At 42.4% G+C, this 24,953-nt stretch overlaps 1 protein-coding gene across 3 annotated transcripts; it reads right to left on the reverse strand.

Annotated features, from left to right (window-relative positions):
* Positions 1–2,391: 2,391 nt before the first annotated feature.
* On the reverse strand, positions 2,392–24,913 carry cpt1ab (carnitine palmitoyltransferase 1Ab (liver)). 3 transcript variants are annotated; one of them, XM_062389997.1, is made up of 19 exons: positions 24,860–24,913; positions 18,198–18,362; positions 17,026–17,168; positions 15,502–15,673; positions 14,675–14,776; positions 13,947–14,084; positions 13,706–13,783; positions 12,155–12,262; positions 11,471–11,558; positions 7,863–8,058; positions 7,384–7,572; positions 7,190–7,295; positions 6,518–6,634; positions 6,090–6,254; positions 5,270–5,401; positions 5,000–5,152; positions 4,622–4,735; positions 4,354–4,446; positions 2,392–4,241 (listed from the first exon to the last, which is right to left on the reverse strand). In XM_062389997.1, exons 2-19 carry the CDS (start codon positions 18,336–18,338, stop codon positions 4,158–4,160), a joined length of 2,319 nt encoding a protein of 772 aa, XP_062245981.1. In that variant the 5' UTR covers positions 18,339–18,362; positions 24,860–24,913; the 3' UTR covers positions 2,392–4,157. The 3 variants fall into 3 exon arrangements, with proteins under 3 accessions (XP_062245981.1, XP_062245982.1, XP_062245980.1); XM_062389998.1 differs by lacking the exons at positions 11,471–11,558; positions 24,860–24,913 and adding exons at positions 10,455–10,539; positions 22,091–22,205; XM_062389996.1 differs by lacking the exon at positions 24,860–24,913 and adding an exon at positions 22,091–22,205.
* Positions 24,914–24,953: the final 40 nt, after the last annotated feature.

Consider the following 24,953-nt stretch of genomic DNA (forward strand, 5'->3'; position numbering starts at 1 on the left):
ACACAATTTAAATCTTTTATTTTGAAAAGAGCACCCTTCCCCTGAGAGGTCCACTTTAATGTGAAATCCCTGCATTTCAACCAATTACCTCCATGAAACCGTCGACCCTGAAACACTCAGCAGCAGAACACAATCGTCCAATCAACGCACAACATTTAACCCAATTACTTTGGGGCAGAACTGGGCCTTGTGACATACATTGTCGAGCTGAGCGCGGGGGGGGGGGGGGGAAACAAACTGTCCTGCCAAGACCTGAATCAAGAACTAACACAACCCATCTACACACAGGAGGCGCAGTGAGAGCAGTGTTGTTCTCCAGTGTTAACAGATCAGGGGGCGTGAATGAAGGGGTTTATAAAAAGAGGAAACGCTGGCGCCGCTCGTCTTCTTTCAGGGTGTTTTGGAGCAAGTGGCACGGGGAATTAAAGCGGTGACAAGCGGCGGCCGCAGATCTCCACCAAAGTCTACTTTTAGAAAGTGCAAGTCCAAGTTTTAGGTTTCAGCGCCTGCTCCTGAGTGAATGGGTTTTCCAGCTTGCCAATTAGGTGCACGATTTAAAGTCTGGTTGTGCGGGAGCCAGTCAGTTGAAGACTGTCGGCTATGCTGTGTGGATTTGTCCTACTATGCCGGTCTTGTGGTTTCGAACGGAGGCTTTTAGATTTGCGTCATCAGAGATTTCTTAACGTACACAGAGACGGAAAACGCGCCAAGGTTTTGATGAAGACGTCAAAGAAATCGAACGTATACAAAAAGGGCCCGGACCGGGAATTTGAATGGTTTTCGGGAGCAGGACAAACTGCAGGTTTCCCAGAGCACATGAGGAGTAAGCAGACCTCAGGAATGCAGTCTAGAAATGTTAGCCTGCTATCGGAAGCCCGGGGCAGGGTGACATCGGGGCGGGTGTACCACCCTGTGGAGGTGTGTGTGTGTGAGAGAGAGAGGGAGGGTGAGCAGGAGTGAGGGGGCAAACTATCACATGTAATCACTTCCTGCCCACGGCTTCCTTGGAAATCTGTCACCTCGCGATGACTTTAATTTAAGTTAATAGCTGAATAGGCCGCGAGCAGGCCCAGAGGAGGGACTTAATCCCCTCGGAGAAATGGAAGTGGCCCCTCGGTGGCATCCGCTTGAGCCCCAACACCTGGCACAATGGCCGGCTTCAGCTTCCCTCCGAGTGGCCACCGAGCCAAGTCAGGAAATATCTCATTCTCACATTAGACCGGTTTCAGGAGGTTGTCATGTCGTCAGAGCTAAGAAAAGCTGCTAAACAAAACTGTGACACCGAATCGGCCTCCTCACGTGGACGAGGCTCCAGCTCCACTGTTTAAAATAAAAGTGTCTTCCTGAGAGCAGCAGCATCTTTGTGCTTCACAGGTTTCTAAACTAAATCCTCCAAAACTAAATAAACTGAAGTCATAATATAACTTTTTATTATGGCACTGACACAGGAGTCTTTAAATGATGCTGGTTGGCTTTTTGGTGAACACTGAAATAATTCATTTCTAATTGGATGGACTGACCCCAGAGAGCAGCTCCTACAAGTTCCTCACGTTGAGCAGACCATCATGTTTAATCTAGTGGCACCATGAGGATGTCTTTTTTTGGTAATAACTGAAATCATCAATACCACAAAAATTAAAAAAGAATCATTCATGCAGAACTTTTATACACAAATAAAACATTTAGCCTTGCTCTTGATGACGTTTGGTTTAAAGAGATAATTTTAACTAATTCTCTTATTTATTGCATCTATGTTGTGCGTTTTATGATATATTTGATTATGTATAAAAAGACAATATGTTTATATCAAATTTTTTAAATGTTTTCTTTTAATTAGTTTATCATTTTTAGGGGGAAAATTATAGCCTTTACTGTCCCTTGTACGGTTTTCTTTTCATTAACAGTGTTTTCTGCTCATCCGTCATTTTTGAAATGCGCTAACTTGTATAAAACGGTGCAATATTAATGAAGTTTGGCTGAACTTTAGTGCTAATAAGCAATTGTTATCATATTTAAAGAATAAACGTAGATAGTGAACATGATGAAAATGTTTTTTGGACCAGAGGACAAAAACACTGTTATGTCCAAGTAAGGGCAAATCTTAACAGACTGTTATTGATAAATCTAATGATTCCTTTCAAATATCCAATTCCAAAATTGTCTGAGCGCCTTTATTTTGGAGATGAATCAATCATTAAAACTTCTCTGATTAGAGGTCTTCTATCATTTGACCAATTAGTTCACTCATTGTTGTTATATTTGAGATTCATCCAACATTTCTATTATCTGTGTGTCCAGTCTTCATCGTGTTTGTCACTGGTTGTAAACACTGAGTTTCTCCTGCCCAAGCTCAGAAGTTCAGATCGATCAGTAAGTGAGAGAAGACGCAGCTGTCTGACATTCACTTTATTGTTGAAACTTGTTTTGGTGTATCAGCTGCATGTCCTTATTTAATTTTTTTTAAACACATCTTTAAAATAAAATGCAAACATATACAGCTTCATCTTCAAAAACCATGCAGCGGAAAACATGACACTTTACCGAGATAAAAAGTCAAACAACTACAACAAGTCAGCGATAACTCAAGTGTCATGTCAAAAACAAATAAATCAACAAAAAGAAATAAACAAAAACGGGAACATTTTTTTTTTATTAATCCGTTTCACTTCTTCAATCAGCAAAGCTTTTACTAAGTGCTCGACATTCAGCTGGTGAATCCACGTCTCCAAACATGTGAAGTTAAAACATGGGAAATAAAATAAATAATGTGATGAACCTGGCAACACACACAGAACAGAAAATCTTCCTACACGACAGCCTCTCTCCTTCACGGGCACGGAGCGAGAGAGACAGTGATTTCCTATGGAGAGACGCGTCCCCCCCCCCACTGAGCAGTTCTTCATCTACGTCCAGGCGACAGATGCTGAGACACCACGATACTGCAACTTTATTTATCCTCTATTGATCCCACTGAAGGCTTCTAGGTAGTAGAGATTTGTTAGTTTGAACTAAACGGCCAGTCACTAAGCGCACAACAGTGGTTTTTAAAAGTACAATTATTTCCACTTTTTGATTTAAATCACCGGAAGCTTGGGAGAAAAAAAAAAAGTCACCTTCGGCTATTTAGACATCACATTCACCCTCGGTCACACACTCGAACACACACAAACACACACTTTAACGGCAAAACCTAATGTTACTCCGCCCACCGCGTCAGACGGTGTTGTACTGTGTCGCAAACCTCACAACGCCGATCTTCAAAGGCTGCAGCCCCGGCACCGTACTATACTAGGCCGGGCTAGTAAAAACCTGAGTATGAAAACAACAACTAAACAAAACAAAACAAAAACCCACGCACACAATAACAATCTGTCTTTGTCGCTACATCATTAAACCACACAGCAGCTAAAAAGAAGGAGCAAATGCACCGGCTGTGCACTGGAGTCGTGGGGGGGGGGGGGGGGTGGAGCAGCTCTGTGTCGTCTGTATCAGGTCAAAGTGGAATATTTATAATTCTTGTTAATGTGTAGTTTAGCTGCTCGGGCCTCGTGGAACCGACGGACACCACACACACAACATGCTAATCTGTTCAACTTTACATCCGGTTTGCCGATTGGCCAATTACATTCGACTCAATGAGGAAACTTAAAAAATTAAGAATTGATGGACTTTTTTTTTTTTTGGAAATGGGACAAAAACAAGTAAATATATTTTGCATCTTTCACGTTTTAAACTGCAATCCAAATATGGGATGATGCAAATGAACTATCCTATACCGTCTCTTATTTCATCTCCGACTAGATCCACTATTATTCTCCTCCCTTTCAGCCCTTTTTTTACACGAGTCATGTTAATCAAATACTAGGTGCGAGTGTTTACAGGTCTGTAAAATTACAACTTTGATCTGCGCACGACCCGTTCCCCTACACCACCAGAGTCTCGCCCCTCCTGTACACACATTACACATAAAAGCGTCACAGCTACTGACAGTGATGTCTCCAAAAAACGTATGTCTCCTAAACTTCTCAGTCGTTCTTGCTTGTGTAACATCACTTTTAGCTTTAAAATAACCCCAAAATCCAACATTTGATTCTGTACAAGTATGAGGAAGAGTGTGTTCTGCTTAAAAAAAACAGCGTTCCTGTGTGGAGGGAGGATCACTTGGTTTTCTTGTCCAGCTGAAACAGATCCAGGATCTCCAGCATGGCCCGTTTGATGTTGCCGCCAAACCGGTGCGAGTCCTAAAAATACAGAAGGAAAGAAGATTTACAAAAGGTTTGTAGGTGAGATGAAATAACAAGAACGATGGACAGGGAGATGATCTAAACCTTAGTTGGAAGCTGATGAACTTACGGTTTCATGGCTTGTGCGTTTGCTGGAGATGTGGAAGTTGATGAGGTTATCACCGACGATGATGTAGGAGACACCGTAACCATCGTCAGCCACCTGGTGGACACGAGAAGAAACAGGGGTGAGAATGAGTTATTCCTTAAATTCAGGATAGAAACAGGTGGACGGATACAAAGCGAGGGATGGACTCGCACGACTTTGTGTTTTTTCAGCTGCAGGAAAACTGCAGAACTGTCTTTAAAAGTTCCCGTCAAAGCAGATGATAACTCACCGGACCGAATCCACCGCCAGACGACACATATTCTGGGTGTTTGACCAGATCGAACAGTTCGACCTGCTGCAGGGGGGTCTGACTGGTGGACAGCCTCCAGGGCTCAGACAGCACCTGAACATGAGAGGGACACATTTTTAATTCACAAGTAAACTCAGCTTTAAAAGGTGAAGAGGGTTTGTGAAAGCTTTAAAAAAAAACACCCTTATTCCACTATATTACCTTAATAACTAGCAAAATAAAGACTTGAGTTAATTCACAACTAGTCCACATAAAACCTGAGAAATTCATTTGTATTTAAAAAAACGCCTCCTTGGCCCTGAGCTGGGTCGACACATGCACTTGGACACTTGGCACCAAGACGACAACAGCTCTTACCCCTTTGAGGAAAGCGGAGTCCTCTCCCAGGTATTTGGACACCACGTAGAGACAGAAGATGTGGCGGTCGATGCCCTGTCCCGTCATCGCCAGGCGGTACATGTTCTGGTGCTTCTCCGCTGCCAGCTTGAGCAGGTTAAGGCGCTCCTCTCTCTACACAGACGGGGCGAAGGATGAGAAAGACGGTAAACAACTGAGGAGCAGGTCACAGTTGTTCTGATCTACGACTGAAGGCAGCGCAGTAACCAGATGTGTGATGTGTGGACTCACTGTCTCGTCTTTAATCATGGCTTGAACAAAGGCACAGGTTTCCATGGTGCAGGAGCGCACGGTTTCTGTTCGGCCCTCACGGAACAACCGCGTCATGGAGGCTTCGTACGTCAGGCAGAACTTCCCTTTGTCCTGCAGAGTTTAAGGGTCGGGATTTATTACTTCACCAATCATAAACAACTTGACAAATTACTTTTGAATTGTGGATAATTAGGAAAACAGTCAACAGACCTTTAGGAATTATACATTTAGATTTGTCTGACCAACAGGAGCACGATGACAGATTTCCAAACTTAAATTCCCATTAGCATCTGCAACTTTTCAATTACTACCCTTATAAAATATGTATATGAGCTTGTGCTGTGTTTCATTTGTAAAAATAAACAGGAAGTTACAGCATCAAACTACAGCAGAACAATGTTTTGATTCAACTCTTCACTTTTAGGATTTCAGCGTCTTCAGTGTTATGTTGTTCAGCCACGATGTTATCGCCCTCTGCTGGAATTTAAAAGCAGTGTTTCTACATAAAGCTTCTTCAGTGTCTCATCTTTTAATGTTGAAATCCCTGGATCATAGAACTGCTTAGACATTGACAACTGTTTTATTATGTGGGATAATATTCCTGCATTTATAAATCACAAATGAATCGATAATTGTTTCTCTCAACCTGTTTATTAAAAGTGTAAAAAGGTAAACCACTTAAAAAATGTGTTTATCTAAAGTAAATATAAAAAATACATCACTGAATTTCAATGAATAAAAACGTAGGAGCTACGATAGAGTCAGATTTGTAGAAACCAGTGGGGACTAGTGTATTCACCCTGTAGTGGGCGAGCTGCAGGGCGATCTGGATGAAGGCGTCAGGACTGGTGCGGCACTTCTTGATCAGACCCTTCCCAAAGTCGGCGAAGGGGATAATGTGACAGTCCACGTCATCAGCCAGATTCTGGGCTACGGTCAGGGAGCTCTGGATGGTTTCCTGGCACTGGAGGAAGAGACAGAGTCTGTTAGATGAACCGATAACACAGTGTTGTTATAAAGAAAGCTAAGGACTGTGTAACTGCTCAAATTGACAAATTAAATTATGCATTAGCTGACATGTATCTCTAAATCTTTTACATCAAATTCAATAATGAACAACTAACACTCGTGCACATAGGCCAAGCTACCAGCAGGGGGAAGCCTAGGCCTGTGGATGTCTGAGGTGCAGCCTTGCAGAATGACATCATGCTGCTTTAACAGTCTTACCTCAGCAGGGATGTCCCACTGCAGCCTCTGAGGGCCGGGCAGGTTGGGGTGGGGCTCCCCTTTGCAGTGCCCAGAGTCAGCGTATCCCAGCTTCAGAGGGTCCATGGAGAGAACGTGCTGCAAAACAGGCACACTATTATTAACATCTATTCTCTGTTTTAAAGGCTTAAAGTAAAAAAAAAAAAAAAAGGTTGTGCTTTGGACCGACAGTCTCCTGCTGAATTTCAGTTACATAGAAGAGGATTATCTTTTCCAGGCGGCAGATCTTCATCACTGTTGTCGTTCCTCAAAAGTTATTTGACTGCACTCTCACTTTCATCAGGGATAAAGTCACAGGACAGTGTTGGACGTGTCTGGCAGGCTGACCAGGAAAGGAAAAGTGACTGACGGCTACAGTTTTCCTCATTGGTCTTCTCACAACCAGAGGGATTAGTTCTGATTCCAGCTCTAGGATTTTTTTATTATTCTTCCACTCTGTAACTGCATTCCACAGCTTGCGTTGTACATCTACAGATTCCATACAGCAGCTGGACTCAGGCTGAATCTGCCTTCCCCTCACTTTTCATGTAGATCTCCACTGATCTCCAAAAATCATCATCACCCAATCGAACTTTGAATCTCACTAATCGTCTCAGACACCGATTGAAGCTGGTTGGAAGTACATGGACGTACCTCCCACAGATGACCAATGATGGGAGCATCGGCCCAGGAGTGCTCTGCGTTCAGCCCCATGGTGCCATTCTTGAAAACGATCAGGTTGAAGGATTTGTCAAACCACCTGAATGAAAAAACAGTTAACACACATTTAATTCGAGCACCCTGGCGACTGTGGACACAACGAAATTCCTCCAGTTCCTCCGTCCCACCTGTCGTAGCAGTTTCCATGCAGCAGGGATTTGGCGTAACTGTCCAGAGACGTGACGGGATTGGCTGCGTCGTAGCGCTGCTCCGTCTCGTCGAGGGTCACAAAGAAGGCGGCCTTCTCAATGGCGTCCAGGGACTGCTTGTTCTTACCACGGCTGAAGAAGGCCTCGCGGGCGTTTGCCCAAGGGGTCCTGCAAAATGTAACAGGAGAGCCGATGAGGTGTTGTGTTTGTAAAAAGTCACGGTAAACACATCACTTTTACTTTGCTGTTGATTCAGGCAGATGTGGGGCCTCAGTTTGTCAGCACACTCGCTGCATGACTGTTTCGCAGGATGCAAATTATAAACCCGCTGAAGTAACTGTGAAAAATCACTGCAACAGGTCCCCCCCATCTATGCAAAGTATCTCTCTACTTCCTGTCATGTCACGATAATGTTGTAAATGATGTGGCCTCGGCTCAGCCCCCGTCCCACCACCCACCTCTCCCCGGCAGTGAGGGCAGCGAGTCTCTCCTCTCCCTCCTGGGGCTCCGACGTGTCCGCCAGGATCCTCTCCATCTGCTGCTCGATCTCCCGGGGCAGCAGCAGCCGCCCGTCGTAAAACATCCACACCTTGTAGAAGCGGCCCTTGTGGTACACGGCGATGTGTTTGCTCTCGTTCGTGTGCTGGAGGACGTCTGGGAGACACGGGACAAAGGTCAGGAGAAGGGGACATGAACAAAATGGGGAAGTCAGAGATAGTAAGACAACTGGAGAGGTGGGTGTTGTCTGGTAGAAGGGATTTCTGTGTCTGTGCATGTTCCTGTTTTTTGGTGCAGAGGATAATGTGTGATTCTAATGTAACGTGGCCTAAATGTGTGGTTGCCAAATTTAGTATGGGTTAAGTGAGACATGAGGTGACAGATCAAATATGAACGTCACAGAATTAAACCTGTTCTTGGTTCAACTTGTGAAATATCGTGATCCAAAATATCAGATGTGTTGTGAGCACTTATTTTTGGGGGGCGGGGCTTCTTTTCTTGTTCCAAATCATTTGAAGGGCAAGATTCACAACTCAATTCAGAAGTGACACTACATGATGGGAAAGGACTATGTGGTTCAAAAACAAACACAAAGAAGCTTGAAATGGGGGGTGCAGGAGGTGAAATGAAAAGGAAAAGTAAATTGGGAGAGGAGTTGGTTTTTCGGAACACAATGAATCGAGGCAATGTTTGTTTGAACAGCTCTATGCACAACCAAGCAAAACCAATTCAGAAGAGAAATGTTTGCATCTCGGGTTCTAGACGTGTGACGTTTGTTTCGTTGATGCTCATCATGTTCAAACAAGTATTACCTTGTTAGCGGCAGGGAGGAGGAAGGGACACTAGTAACAAACCCCAGGAAACACAACCTCGTATCCAGGTCATACTTAGCCCACTGTTCTTCCTCACCTCCAGACAATGTGGATATGAAACAAAAAAAAACTGCCATACTGTTTCACTGGTGCTCCACTTATTTACCAACCTCCATCTCTCAAAACCTGTACAAACAGACTAATACAACCTGGTGGGTAACTTTAAACTCATGTGACAACATCCGATTGTTATTTCTGAATCGCACGACTTTTCTTATGCACTTCAATACATTTCAAAATGAGACACAGTTCACCTCTGTTCTCAGCCTATGCTACTCAGCCGGATTTGTGGTGAGTTTGGTGACTTCAGGTTTGTCTCTGGGTTTTCAGCCCTGGTTCAACCGGGGTAAATCACCATGTTAACCAATGCTAGTCTAGAGCAGGTGGAGTTTGAGACAACAGATCAAAACCTTATCATATATGTGTCTCTCCACATTTTAATCATGGGTTTTATGTTTGTTTTATCTGGTCACAGAGTTGTTTTGTGTGAAACAAAGTGAGTATTCATTCTCAGTTTCCTAATTTTCATTTTAAATAATTCACAAACTCACTAAAATTGGCATAATTAAGATATGAAGGAATATCAGCATTAGATTGTACCAGAGGCACCAGGTTCGGGTTTTTACAGGCCTGTCCCCGGGCCTCCCTAGCAGGCTACCACTGACTTGCTACTCTATCCTTGTGGACAGCGTAGTAAATTCACATTTAATTTGGACTGACCTCATCAGACACACACTACTTCTCCTCTCTGCTTTTAAGAAGAAACAATCCGAAGTATTATTATTATTATTTTTAATCACACAATAGGTCTTGACCATCAGACAAAAAAAAAAAAACCCAGTGAGAGATGTATTAAAATTCCTTTACCCTTAGACTTATTTAAACAAATTATTGTTTACATGGTTAAATATGACTTTTGAATGTCACTATAACCAAATTTCCCAGCAGGCTTCAGCATTTCCTCTCACGTCACGTGAAGATCTTTGTTTATGGTTCTGACGACGTTTCTGCGTATTCAAGTCTCCGCCTCTTCCAGGTAAATGCACTCGTAACCAGATAAGACGGTTAAACTGTGCACGTTATCTAGGACGGCCTAATGTTAGGCTCAGTGAAGCCAGATAAGGACGACATCCTGGGGGTGTTGAACTCGCTTTATAGAACAGTGCCTCAGGTGTCTAAGTTATGTACACATGGTGTCATGGTGCTTTAATGTCAAACCGGTCCTCGTCTCGGTTATAGAAGATAAGTTATATCACAAATTAGAAGATCTTTCCATATTCTATTAGTTTTTCTCAGACTGAACGATATATTTATCCCAAGTTCCGGTTAAAGTCTGTAAAATACAATTTCTCAGTCGGCAGCTTCTAATGAGCATCACCCAGAAGTAAAGGTGATTATTGTATTTCAATAGTAGCTCACACAAATATTAAACTGAATGAATCAAAGCCATAGCCGAGTACTCTTTGACATTCCCAGTTCTTACCTTAATGCTATCGCTATATCAAACTCAAACGCTGGAATCCAGTTACATGCAAGGAAGTCTCAAACATGTGCATAGACCAGAACACATGCATTATTAGTTGCATCATGTCCAATTATCAAACAAACGTCAAACAATATGTCCAAAGGAGAAGAACAGTAGGAGCAAGTGGAAGAGGCAGCGTTGGCTAAAGACTCTACCTGTGTCTACCCCTGGCACGCGACTGGTGTTGAACATACGCTCGTATTGGGCTGAGCACATGGGAATAGTGTTTAGGAGCATGAGCTGAAAAGCAAAAGGGGAGAGTCAAACACAAAGATGACAAACTAATTCACTGTAAAAAAAATCCCAGAAGAGCAGCGGAAGACACACATGCATGCACGCATGTGCGGGGACAGGAGCGTGGATGGAGTGGAGAGGAAGCGATGAGGATTGGTCTGAGGACCAGTCTGAGGGAGAGGGAGAGACCGCAGAAGGCTACTGGGAGGAAATGAGCAGGGTCCAGAAACCAGTGGTCAACCAGCTCAATGCCGACAGCAAAACCCTGATGTCACAGTATAAATTTGAATGATAACTTCCAGGAGATTTAGCCCTGATAAGGGTTGGGTAAACGAAATCCGGTGCCAGTCAACGCACCAGACCGAATCCCAGAGCAGATTTCTGTGCCTGAACTTTGTACTGAAATAGTTTTGCTGCTTACAGGCAACATAAACGTCACTGCACGTGCCTAGTTAGCATTACACTTAGCTGTAGTGGCAACACACTCTCTACAAGGCCCTGACTGCCCTGTTAGCCGACAGTCAAGCTAGTTGTCACCTCTAACTCGAGTTGACACAACAACAAAAGTTTCAGGACCATTTGTGTGCCCCCACACAGAGCACATAAGCATGAGCGTCCCTAGTCCCCGGCAGATGGGAGACAAGTAATGAGCAGTTTAGAGCTGGATCATTTACTATCTCATCTGGCACCTGAACCGTTTCTTAAAGTATTGATTTAGCACCGTAACTGATGATACCCAACCCTTCTCCTAATGAAACCAATCTGAATATTTCTATTGGTGACAGAGAATAAGATCAGAGGACTGTGTCTGGGCTGTGCTGTCGACAATGAGTCTTGGAGACAAGGTTTCCAATCGATGTTGCCATGGCAGGGTCTAGGGTCACAAGGAAGGTGGGTGGGGTCAGAGGGCACGACGAAGGTGTTGCCCTCCTCTTACCTGTCTCCAAACCGGGGACGCGGGTGGTGTTAAACATCCGCTCCCACTGAGCCGAACACAGAGGAACCTTGTTCGCCAGCAAGAAAATCTAACGCAGTGTCCGACACAGCGAAAGGGACAAAACAGTAACAACAGAGACAACCGGATGTAAGTGTGCAACAGGGCAAGCTCATGCATTGGTGTTGGTATATATATATGCATACAATCAAGAGATAAGTGTGTTTATGCAACATGTTTATAGAGTATGTGCAAAGGTAAAACAAAAAAGGAATTTGCATTGAAGCATCATGCAGACTGATAAAGGAGAAGGACTAACAGGGGTGCAGGAGAAACGATGAACTGATTGGGTGTCAGCAAATCAAACCAGTATTCATCAGGCGATTATTCATCAAGCTTCACTCAGAAAACAATGGTGAACTTTCGACACGCTACATCATCACAGGGGAAATTCTAGGTAACTTTAAGTACACGAGAAAAGGCTGGGAAAGATAAGCAGCCGTCATCGTAAACTTGAAAGACAAACACGACGACGACAACTATCAATGAATAAAATCAAAATGAGTTAAACATTTACATGGATACAATCAAACGTGCACTATATCAGAACAATATTTACAGATTAACAAGGGATCAATATAAATCATTAAAGAAGTGACAGATAAGAGAGATAAGCTGTGTACTCACAGGTTTGATCTGCGCTCTGTCCAGCTTCCTCCTGTAGAGCATGATAGCGTGGATTGCGTTACCGGCCCGGGCGGCCTGGATGGAGGTGGGGAACACGTACAGGAAGTCCTGGAGGAAAAGGGATCGATCAAATTAAATCAATTATCAAATCAAACACGACGTTGCACCTGTCCTGAAGAGGGTGTGAGACCTGATCAATAAGACGTGTAAACGCCCGACACAAAGGGGTTTTGATTTCGCCGCTGCCTGTTGGTTTGTTGTGTGTCAGCAGGATTACACAAAAACTACAGCATGGAGTTCTTTACCATTGCCAGAGGATGTTTTTTATATTTTCATCAATTTCCCAGAGGAAAGCATTTTAATAGATTTAAATTAAAAAAAGGAAATAGGTTCATTTAGGGGAGTTTTATCTGCAAGGCATTGGCGGAGGTGTGCTCTCTACTGGAATGCCATTCTAGTTATTGTAGCTGCTATGTTGTATGCATGTAAACAGGAGTTATCCTGAGCTGCTATTCTAAACATGCCAAGTGTTGTTCCACTGACCCAAATACCAGGTCTACCTCCTTTCACAGCTCTGCTTTTATGACATGGCTCTGCAAGCATGAGCAGAGACGCTAGGATTTTGTAAGAGCTGCAAAACAAGATATCCTGACAGTGGCGGTAAACTGCTGTCTCCATTTATTTGCTTTATAAGCAGGAATCCACGACAGCCCTGCTGCAGTAACAGTCCTGTCTGGAGTCTCATCAATTCACGGTTCGACATACAGGGGGAGCTGTTTCTCTTACTTATCCTTGGTCCATAATAACACATCTGACACAGATTTGAAGCTATCAAAGTGGCCACTAGGTAAAGACACAGTCTGGAGTGATTATAGTTTTGTCCCCCAAGATCCTGAAAATCCCCCGACTACACAACCACTGTTGTAAAAATGTGGAATCTCCCCTGAGTTTATTACAAACATGCGTAAGATGTTTTTGCCACAGGTTGTGTGTCCAGACTTAACAACTTCATCCCTGTTATGCAGAAAAGAACAATAATGATCCAGAAAAACAAATAATAGCCAAGGGCTGTTTCAATAGATTATCTCACAGATTACTGAATGAATGAAAGCCACACGTTCATCCAAATTGTAGATTCTTTTTTGGCAATTTCAGGTAAAGGAAAAAGCTACAGCCAGACTTCTAAGATTTAGTTGTTAAGTAATTGAATTAACCTCGATATTAAAAACATTTTGTGACACACCTTACTATTCTTCAGTGTTTATTGGTAGAAATGGCAGCTCAGTCTTAGATGTGTTTGCCAAGGCCGCCATGTGACCTATATTTGTGTTTGAAATGCTAATGTTGCTACACATCACCAACAGTAGGGTGTGTAAAACAGTTAATAATTAAATTTGCTGTCGTTTATAACCATTGATACACAGTTGTGTTGCTGACAGAGCTGTAAAAGGGCCACAGACACACAATAGTTCAGGGATCCAAAGAACAACCACAACCTACATGAAGAAGCTGATAACTTCATCTTCAAACAAAAGACGAGAGACATCTTACCATGGCATAATAGTTGCTGTTGACCATGATGGGTCCACGGCCTCTGAGGTAAATATACTCTTCCCACCAGTCGCTCACCTACACATAGAGAGAGGGACAGGAAACAGAGGGTGTCAGTATGAGAGTTTGGAGCCGAGTCAACACCCAGGACTGTGTCCAAAACTGAGACACAAGAGCTGAGAAAGGAAGAAAGGGAGAGAAAGCAAGAGGAAGTGCGGGGGGGGGGGTATTTTTGACTCACATAGTTGGAGGTCCACCACGACTTGAGTTTGACGTACCACTGCAGCCTGGGCCCCAGGTTCTCCTCAAAGTCTTTAGCCAGGTCCTTCATGCGGTTATACTGCTCATCATCCATCAGCGGGCGCACTGACTCCAGGTACTGTGAACATAGAGGGGGATAGAGTCACACAGACTGACACCAGGGGTTTGTTTATTGTAGCCATAATGCTATTTTCCATTGAGTTTCTCATTTGGTTTGTTTATGCATGTGACTGCTGAGCGACAAAGGTCAAGGTCTGCAGTAAAGGAAGTATTTCTCTCTGGCAGACTACACTGTGTTAGCGTTCCTGGAATGTTTTCCTCAAATCATCTACGAAACTAAGTACTCAACCAATCAGGTGTGTTTAGCACTGCGAGCCACGCCACTAAAGCACTACACCCCCAACCCGCTAAATATCAGAGAAGCTAGTTCAGTTAACGTCTTTAAGAGAAAACCAAAAACATTTCTCTTTACTTCAGCCTCTAACTAGATCTTGCACTTGCCTGCACTCCTGTGGTTTTATAGTTTTAAAATGCAAATGTGCAAATAAAGTTTAATATTATTATACCAACTATGTTTTAAGACAATTGGGGAATGATATGTCTTCTGCAATGTTCTTCAAAAGCAAACTCTTGTTTTAGTCGGACAAACCAGGCTTTTTGCACGAGGAACTTGTTCAACCAGGAAATGATGTGAGAGGTGGAAATTACCCTTCTGCAGGTGTCCTTGACCGAGGGGACAGGTAGTCTTGGCAGCGAGTTCTGGAAGCTATAGAGCATGGGCTTCCTGCCAGAGAACACCTTCACTAATAACTGGACAAGAAGAACAGATAAAAGGGAGAGAGAGGAAGAGATAGAGGTCAAAGGGGTTAAAAGTATACGTTTCCCTCACCAGCAGATTGTGGGGCAAAGTGCAAATGAATAACTTGAAGGTTAAACAATAAGTAGCAAACAGTTCCTGAATATTATTTAAAAAAAGGAAATCAATGACCAGCGGAAATGAATTGTGGTTCTTACATTTAATTCAATAAACAAGTAAAACTAGTGCACAAGATTGTATTAACGTATTATAATTAGAACACAGCACAGCAATGTATGATATATTTGGAATATTCACTCACTGGGTGGCCGCAGGTTTCAACAAGTTAATTTTAAGACTTTTTAAAAGCATAATGAAGTAAATGTAAGTTTCACATCAAGTACGACAGAGTCTGAGAAATAGTTACACTTCCCTGTGTTTATAAGATAAGGTGAATAACGCTTGAAAGGGACAAAATCAGTGTTAAATAAATGTTAACATAAAGAAATTACTTATTTAAGACCTAGCACATTATATTTAAATGTACTTAAGACTCTTTAAGGCTTAAAATACAGATCATTACAGACTTTTTAAGATCCGGCAAAAACGCTTTACTTAAATATTACAGTCAGTCCCTTGAGTCTTAAACTGTGAAAACCACAATCTTCCATAAATATATATAATATTTCCTCATCTGCTCCGAAGGGACTTGAACAGAGGAAGACATTCATTGGCTTACCATCCACAGACGGGTAGAATAGGACACAGAGCCGTGGCGTGCGTGCATCCAGCCGTGCCACGACAACAGGCTTTTCAGGGCATTCCTCATTATCATGATTATGGAGACCCACAGGCCAGTGCCCACCAGGATTCCTCCAACCATCATCTGGTTCTCTGTGGAAATGTATCGACTGTGGACGAAGAAGGGGAAACGCAGAGGGTGAGAGTGGGACGAAGACTCGGGGGGAGCAGCAAACCAACCATGTCTTAAATAACTTCACGTTGGAAAAATAAGTGTGTGGGAAATTATTGTTTCACCCTTTACAATCAGTTTATTAAAAGTGTGACTATTACTACAAAATAAACAAAAAAACAGTGACCAGTGTTGAAAGCTGGTATATTTGGGTAATGATCTTTCACTTTCAAGCTTCTCAGTCTAAAACAGCAACATAATACAAACACTGGACCATATAAATGTTGTTTCTCCCAGTCCAAAGTCAGCGATGACAAATTAAACCAGAACTAATAAAGAATGACCTCATTTAACTTGACAGGGTGCCGATTTTTACGATACAGACACATTCTCACATGTGAAAACCTTGTGGCAGAGTGCCATGTTTGCTAAGGTCAGAGACTATTCTCTCCTCAAGATCACATTTTGAAGATTTTTATTGAGAAGATTATTACCAAACATGTCAGGTTTCATTTCAGTGCTCATCACTTTGCTGTTCCCAGACAGGAAATGACGTCAGAGCAAGCGTAAATATAGTATTCAACTTGTAAGTATCGCCCTCTAGAGGTGACGATATTAACCATGTGACACAAGCAATAGTGTAGAAACTTTTTGACACACAACCTGTTGAATTAATCAATCATAAACGTGAAACCTACCGCTTCAGTTTTGCATTTTTGCATTTAATTTCTAAATTATTATTTATTTTTAGTGCATTAGTCTCATATTGTAATTAACTGTTTTAATTGTCTCTTTTCTTTGCTCTAGCTCTAGAGTCTTATTATCGTATTGCATCTGCATGAAAGTTGCTATACAAATAAAGTTTGATTGATCGATCAACAACACTATCATAAAATGTACACACACTCTCAATTAACACACACTCATATATATCAGTCCCTTAATATAATCCAGATTTATTTAATCAGGATCCAGGACAGATAGGGGTGAAAACATAACCCCCTTGGCCTAGGTAATAATAATTTTAACCACTCCGCAGTCTGTGACTCCACCTGGTGCTGCTGCTCGTGGAGAGACAGGCCTGCATCTTTCCTCTCAAATACCTGAGACATGTGCTGAACTGCATAGATCCAGTAAAAATGTGTTTCACTGCCACAGCTATACAATTTTCAAGTTGTGGAATTTAAGATCCAGTAAATCTACTTTAGAACCCAGACAACAAACCCCTCCTCCTTATTTGTTTAGGGGCTCACTCTCTACAAATAGACACGATCGATATGTTCAGACCAAACGAAAATCAAACAGTGTCATGCGCGGACAAGGGGTCAAGATACCAGTGAGTAACCTTACCTGATCGGTATGTGTTGGCCCAGTTTGGCTATCAACCCCAGAGAGGGATCCAGCTGTCTGTATTTATGGTAGGACATGTAGGACACGACCACGATCATGAAGCCACCTGGGCTGCCCGGGTACACACCAGTCATTACCCCATTCTGAGGAGTGTAAAGAAACCATTAGAATGTGGTTCATACAGTAGCTGATTATATGACATTTCATACTGCAGAGTTCACCTGCGTTTACATTCATCACCAACATCTAAACAAGAAGATGAATGAGTCACAAAGCTAGCAGGTCCCCGGATTTGACTCAGTGTTCCTGGGTGTCAACAGAGAACTAGGCTAAAGGCCAGGACACAGAGAGCAGGCAGGAGGGATTCCGTCCCTGCTTGCCTGAGAGCATTTGACCTTCTGGAGTCACCGTGTTTATGTAAAAGACAAACAGGACACCAGCGTTTTCACACCTGAGAGTCTGGACCAAAGGTTCAAGTGTTGGATTCGGTCAGTTTTGGTTTCACATTGGAATTTTGGGAGACTTTCTTTTTGGAACTGGTTAACTTCATATATTACTGTTGGCACTGTAATATCATCATGGTATCGTATCACTACCAGCACAGTGAATGTCCTTGTCGTTCAAACATTATATCAGCAGAGGTGAAGACTAGAAGAAACCCTGGGAGACACTTATTTAGCTTCTTCTATTATTGATGGCTATTTATTTCTATAAGTTACATAAATGTCTTCTGATATCTTCCTCTGGTTCATGTTTTGAATGCACACACCTCTCACATGTAGTTATATTTTTACATTTGAAGAAGTGATTTACTTAATTTACTTCAATTAAATTGGATTTGGCTGCAACGCTGTTTACCCCTGAAACTCCAGAAGTGTTTTGTGGACTCGAACACTTCAATCACTCCTCCACCGCATATTGGTGAGTAGATAATGAGTTCATTTTAATTAATTTAAAATCACTTTAAATAGTGCTATTGGTAAAGCACTGTGTAAAAAATGTGAACTGTTTGCTAACTTTAATATTAACTGTGACCAAAAATACCACAAGCTGTTATCCTACAGTAGCCAACCAACAGTAAGAGAATCTAGGTGAAAGGTTAACACCATTTTCCCTGGTAGTGCACAGAAACCTCTGGACCCTGTTCTCGTGTGAGTCAGACCACCTCGCACCTTGAAGCGAATGAACCTCTTCTTCCAGGAGTGGAGGCCCGAGAGGTAGATCTGGCGCAGGGCCTCGCTGCACAGCTGCATGTCGATGCCATCGGGGGTGACGGTGAACTGGAAGGCCACCGCCTGGTGAGCTTCTGCCATGGTGACGACTACCGCACAGGGTCACTGGAAGAAAGACGGGTACACCATAATAAAGTCAGTGAGGTGGAAGATTCAAGGGCGTCGGGTCCAACAACCGTTGAGTGAATTCCTCACAGAGTTTTATAACATCGGCATTGATCTGTACAATGAGGTCACAACAAATCATTTACAACCACTTCATCCTGATTAACTATCAGACGAATAATTTCCACTGAATATAAGTTCCTGTTCAAAGTTCCATGAAATGTAAAGACCTCCTTCCTCAACAGCACTGCGGGTTACCTTTGGTTTTAATTGGTTTAAGGTCTTGTAGTGTAATGGCCTCTGGGCCGGAAAGGATTCTTGTCGGTGCAGAGTTGATGCAGAGTTCGACAGATGAGGACATGCTTACTCAACAGCACAGTAAATGAGTTTGTAGTTAAAAGGGTTACAGGAACATAATGAAAGGAAGTAATCCCTCCGTCATTAAATACAGTATTACCTCCACGCAGAAGGTTCTGTTTTTACCTCTATCTGTAGGTTTGTTTGTCTGTTTGTTGTGAGCAAGATTACACAAACATAACTGAGCGGAATCCACAAAACCTGGTGGAAGGACGCCTTACGGATCGGGGGAGAACCCATCAGAGTGCATCCGGGTCAGGTTGTAGTACTTAACTTAAACTTGGTCTTGAGTTGAGATCTTAGGACTGAGGTATTTTAACTGCAGCACAGTCATTTGACCATGTCTCAATGAACTGTGCGCTGCGTGAGTCCATCATGTGAGGCAGCACTACAGCTTAGGGGTATTTCTAAAATCGTATCACCAGATGCAAAAGAGAAACACAAAAAGTAATTTATAAACATCATACCGATGGTATTTTGCTGCATTTTATTGTCTAGCTCTCAATAGTCTCAAAAGGTTTGTGAACAAAAGGGATCTCTGTCATCACTATATCAACAAAGCTGGTTCCTGGAATATGACACCAAAGAAGATCATCTTATCATCTCTGAACTGGTTTGGCAGCTGTGGTAACATGTATCCTTTATCATAACTGATGTTATTGATCCCATGGGAGTATTCTACTGATGTCATGATAAAGGATACACGTTACCACAGCAGCTGAAACCAGTTCAGAGGAGAGAACAAGAACTGGTTCTTTTTTTACCGATTAGATTTCTACTTTAGACCAACACAGTCCAACGTCTCAATCAGGCACCATGCCACCATTCAAAAACCAAACATTACAGATTATGGATAGTGAACAGGAAGGTCTTTGTTAAGAAAAAGTTAATTTGTCAATAACTTTGTACGATTGAAGGTTGATACAGCAGGAAGAACGTAACTGACAGTTCAAGCAGTAAGGATAAGATGAGAATTTTGTCCGACTTGTCTCAGTCACTGTGTGAAAGTCAGTCTTTCTATCTCATGAAACATATTGATGCCATGGAAGTTATCTACTGTGTGTGTTTCAGTCTGTCAATGTTCCCTCAATAGATGGTTTCGTTTTAGCAGTGGAAGAAGTACGAACAGATTCTTCGGAAAGAATTCACTCTTTACTATCGTTGATTAGTTATCTTATTTGATTCTCCTGTAATGTAAATGGAAGTGCTTGATAGGATGTAGTTTCACGACACATTGTAGTTTCCTGGTGAAGAGAAGTAAGAAGATTCAATCTAAGCACTGGTGTTTTTTTATTAGGTTTCATGGTGGCATGGTCATCAGAGTAGAAGATACTGTGGAAACAGAGGAAAGCCCAGTAGGAAATGACTTTAAGGAAGAAGAGACTGTTTATATTCTTTAACTGGAATCTATCCTCACCTTCAGTAACGAACGAGTTAAGATGAATCGTCTCACTAGAGAGTGATCAGGGCAGATGAAGCTTTTATTTGGGTAAGCTTGTCCTGGGGGTCTTTATCTTACCCAGCAACTAAGACAACACTCTTCTCAGCCTTATATTAACTAATTAGGCATTTGGACACTAATATTACCAGTATCTCTTGTGGGGTCAGAACTGCAATGGTCTTCTAAAGTAAAAAATAAATCCGTTAACTACACATTGGCCACTTTAGGTGACATGTGAATGAGCTTGTGAAAATAATATTAATAATATAACCAGGCTTATTACAATGATGTAACGCTGGGTTGTCATGTAAAATGCTGCATTCAATTGCTGTCGGGAAATATCACCACCATGCACAGAATACGAATAAATCAATCAACTGGAACCCTTGAGGAAGTCCTATATTGACAGATGATTGAACTGAAAAAGAAAAGACGTCCTCCTGGTAACGTTAAGGTTAAGCATGTCATGATATTGCACTTTCCCTGCTGCTGCAACGTCTCTCCTGCAAAGCTCCTCTTAATCCCTGAGGGACAACTATTTTTTTTTGTGTTACTGTCTGCAAAGTCTACTTTTTTCATTTGATTCAGTGAGAGCACTCGGGAAGCAGGACACGTCTTTTCTGAGCTTTCAGTTGTCAGGAAGAAGCAGCAGCAGCAGCAGCAGCATCCACAGCTCGCTGCTTCAGTCCCTTCCCCCAGCATCACATGATCCGGCCCTGTGCTGCAGGAACTAGGTGAAAGGTCGCAGCGCTCCGCCGCTTGGATACCGGTAAAACTAGAAACGTAATCCTCGTGTGGCTGCGCGTACGTCCCATTGTGACGCTAATGAAGCGATACGAAAACACTGCGTCGGTTTTGGACCATGTAGAATAAGCGTGTGTGTGTGGTTTGTTGTATTTATTCCTCAAACCACACACAATATGCTGTGTAGCCTTAATAAACCAAACCACACTCTCCCTCACTCTCACACACACACGATTGTGTATCTGCACTATGAATCAGTATTCAATATAATAGAAGTCAACATCAGACATCCATAAAAGATCAATACTCTCACACGTGTAGGTCAACTGGGTCTGCTGTTATAGCAAGTATCCACGTGGTCGGTGTGAACTGTGCCCCGGTGTCAATAAAGCTATATTTGTATTGATTTAATCAGAAAGAACATTACGTGTAAACAATTGTGCAAATATGTTTTGTTAATGTTACAACTGAGCTCTAAACAGGAAGGAAACCATAACAACCAGCTATTACTGACCTTCACTGACAGGTGACACCTGCACACAAACACACACACACATACACACCTTTTCTACATTTTCATTTTACTACTATCACACATCAAGGATCAATGTCAGACACACACAGCACATTGTTATACTTATTATAAGTAGACTTGCTCTTGTGTTAGATCTGCCGGCGGGGTGTCAATGAATGACCTTTACTTGGACTTTTACCTACATTCATGTTATGTGTAGGATGACAACTGAACCTGGATCCTTCAGACTGGCACCAGGTGAACTGTTTGAATATGTGTACAGACCAAAGCCTCGTGTGTATTTTTTGTGTGTCTATGAGTGCAAAAGGATGGGATTTAGGTCTAGACGTCAATAAATCAATATTTGCACATACACCAGCTTCCTGCCCACATCGGCTCGATAAGAAAACCTCCTGCGCGTCATGTAAACACGGCACAGCTTTTACGCGCAACGCACTGACATTGAGGGAAACTGCGCAGACACTGCTTTCCCACCGGGATTTCTTGAACTTGCCGACGTCTTCCCCCCCGCCAGCCCCACCACTCCCCTCACCCCTTCTGTCCCTGCAGCCATATTCGCCCGACTACTTCCCAAACTGCAGAGAGACACATGGATTCCGGAAGCCCCCCTGAGACCCGCGGAGAATGAGGATAAGGTTTTATTCTACTCACCGGCTCTTTATATTATCAGCCCGAGAGCGCAGAGGCGTTGTGTTCGGACGAGGACGTGGCACGGCCCGGGAGTCGGCGAACACTGCTGTACACTGAGCATGAATGAGCACGGACCGGTATACACCGACACACTGCCTGCCCCCTTTCCTCTGCGTCACTATTCTCTCCTACAACAGAACGGGTCGTGGTGGGAAAGAGCGCCCCCACGTGGGGGTGTCGCGCTACGGTAGAGGTTGCAGGAGGACACCGCGTGAACCCGCTGTTGAGGACAAGACGCAGGAAAATGGCATCACAGACACCTCGAGCATATGACTGTACCCAGTCTGTACAGAGTGTGCCATGGGTGGTGGAGCTGTGCAGGAGATGTAAACAATATTATTGACCTCTGCACGATCAAATACAATATAGAATTGTACTTGGAGCCAATCAGTTGTGCAAAAAGAGGATGTTTAGGTCCTCCTGAGGAATACAAATGTGGGTTATGGATGCAATTTAATGCAATGCAATATACGATGGGCTAAATCTACCATAAACTCCTTTTTAATCACAGTATTAACTATAAGTACTGCACATACCTCCGCCAAGCAGTAATTGAAAAAAATTCACAATCCTGGATCTGCTCCTTTATTCGGATCCAAGTCAAAATGTAACTGGTTCTTTCTTTACTCATGTCCCTTCCTTCGACCAACTTTTTGTCTTAAACTGCTGAGAACTAAACCAAACCAATTGAAAGGGGCCGAAACATTTGCAGACAAATCCTGACACGTCTCAGTAGTCATCCATCTTCAGACATTTGTTACATTACATTACATTACATTACATGTCATTTAGCTGACGCTTTTATCCAAAGCGACTTACATTTTTAGAACACTCATCATTTTATGAGGGGCCATCTAGGGGTTCAGTATCTTGCCAAGGACACTTAGGCATGCAGATGGGATAGAGTGGGATTCGAACCGGCGACCTTCTTGTTGCAGAGCACCCGCTCTATCCCCTAGGCCACGCTCTCCCCCCCATTTGTCACAGCAGTAATGGTGATGATTCAGATGTATCAAACCAGGGAAAGCATAAGTGTAATCACTAACATTAATATAAGCTGCCTCTCCCTTAGTTGACCCACTTTTAAGGCTTTGTTATGGTTCCTGCTGATTTAGTCGTACAAGGACACAGAATGGAATGTAGTCATTGTTAATGTTACCAGTTAAAACAAGGGCTAACCACAATTTATTAACAGAGTGCAGTGAGAAAAATAAACACTGACTCATGAACTTCAAAGAGAGATTAAATTATCGGAACGTTGGATTGATAAGAAGCATCAAACACAAACCAAAAAACTGACATAAATAAGAAGGTGAATGAGATAAATAAATGAATAAAAGCATTGGATATCAGGATAAAACCATTACACATACAGAATTGCAAAAAAACACAAACAAATAAGAGTCTAAACTTGATCAGACAAAGCTGATTCAGTCTCTACTCATGACATATTGCTTGTGTCACACCCTAAAGCAACTGAGTGACTTGAATTCAGTTGAACATTGGGTGGAAACTTCACTGGTAGAAATCCACTGTCATTGTGGGTGTATACTGGTTAACGGATTCCACTCCTTTGGCTTTATTTTGATGAGACACAACAGCACTGTCTGGTTTTGTCAGGAGACCACACCTTGTGGTGTAAAAATGAATACACTGCTACTTGCATGATTAGTAAAGTAAGTATGTGAGTAAGTGAGGTAAACAAGAGAGCAACCCATCACATGACACAATATACAATATATTTGGATCAATTTTCAACTATCAACCGTCCTCGAGTATAAAAACGTTTTCTCCATCTCTATTTCGGAGGCTTGACCTTCACATGATTATCCCTCGTAAATCAGGCAACACTGTTTATCAAATTATCTAGGTTCATGGCATAACACACGTATCATTACATCATTATTTCAGATCATTTCTTTTGTCAGTTCTGACAAGCAGTTCCCGACCCCGGGTCAGGAACTCCATTCAGGAACTCCAAATGGGTTCATTTGGGTTCATCACCTCCATTGTGGCCAGAATGGAGCTAAAGAAGCAGCCGACTGGGTTTGAAACTGCAGCCACTGTTTTAACCTCAATGAATTTCCATATTAGGATAATAATAAACTTTATTCATATAACATCCCTCTGTCTTACAGACAATCCACCTCAGTATACATTGAATCAAATGGCTTTTAACTTCTAGATTATGTTTGATTCATTGATTTATTTAATCATAATAATAATTGTAATGCTTTAGCTTTTAACTGGACGTTCATTTGTTTTATTGCTTTATTTTACCCATTGGCCTAACCACTGGCCTTGCATTGACTTGTTTAAATATGAAACCGCACCGTATGCATTTTATGTTTCTCTGTCTGTGAGGTACTTTGTTTATTAATTTAGGTTTATTATTATATTATATTATAAAATATAGAGCACAAGGACTCAGTTACTCCTGTATTTTCAGAGTGAATCCGACAGAGGGCGCAGCGAAATCGTTTTTCATCAGAGTTGATGTTTAATGTTTGAATTTGTTTAAAACCAGTGTCTTTAATCTGTTTATTTACAAATGTAATATACAGCTAAAATTGATTTGTCGTGTATGTTGCTGTAATTCAACAGATGTTGATATTTATATTTAAAGCAGCTCGGTTTGGGTGACAGACGGTGTGAAATGGTGTGTAATAGTGTGCGGCTGCACTATTACAATTACAATGGTGAATTCAATATAAATAAAACTTCTCTTACCTTCTTTATCGCGTCAACCCGGAAATCAACCGAGACGCCCGATTGCAGCCGTTGCTCTGCTCGTGCGAGTGCGTGTGCGCGGTGTGTGTGCGTG

This window comes from Platichthys flesus, chromosome 6, assembly GCF_949316205.1.
Source record: "Platichthys flesus chromosome 6, fPlaFle2.1, whole genome shotgun sequence".
In the NCBI taxonomy this organism is placed as follows: Eukaryota; Metazoa; Chordata; class Actinopteri; order Pleuronectiformes; family Pleuronectidae; genus Platichthys; species Platichthys flesus.

Bases quoted from the DNA above. Each gene is read 5' to 3' on its own strand.
- cpt1ab (XM_062389997.1), bottom strand. From the start codon at position 18,338: ATGGCAGAAGCTCACCAGGCGGTGGCCTTCCAGTTCACCGTCACCCCC. The intron at 14,777-15,501 runs GTAAGCCAATGA...CTTCTTGTCCAG, and splicing joins ATTCTACCCGTCTGTGGATG to TTATTAGTGAAGGTGTTCTC. The intron at 6,255-6,517 runs GTAAGACTGTTA...CTCTTCCTCCAG, and splicing joins AGTGGGACATCCCTGCTGAG to TGCCAGGAAACCATCCAGAG.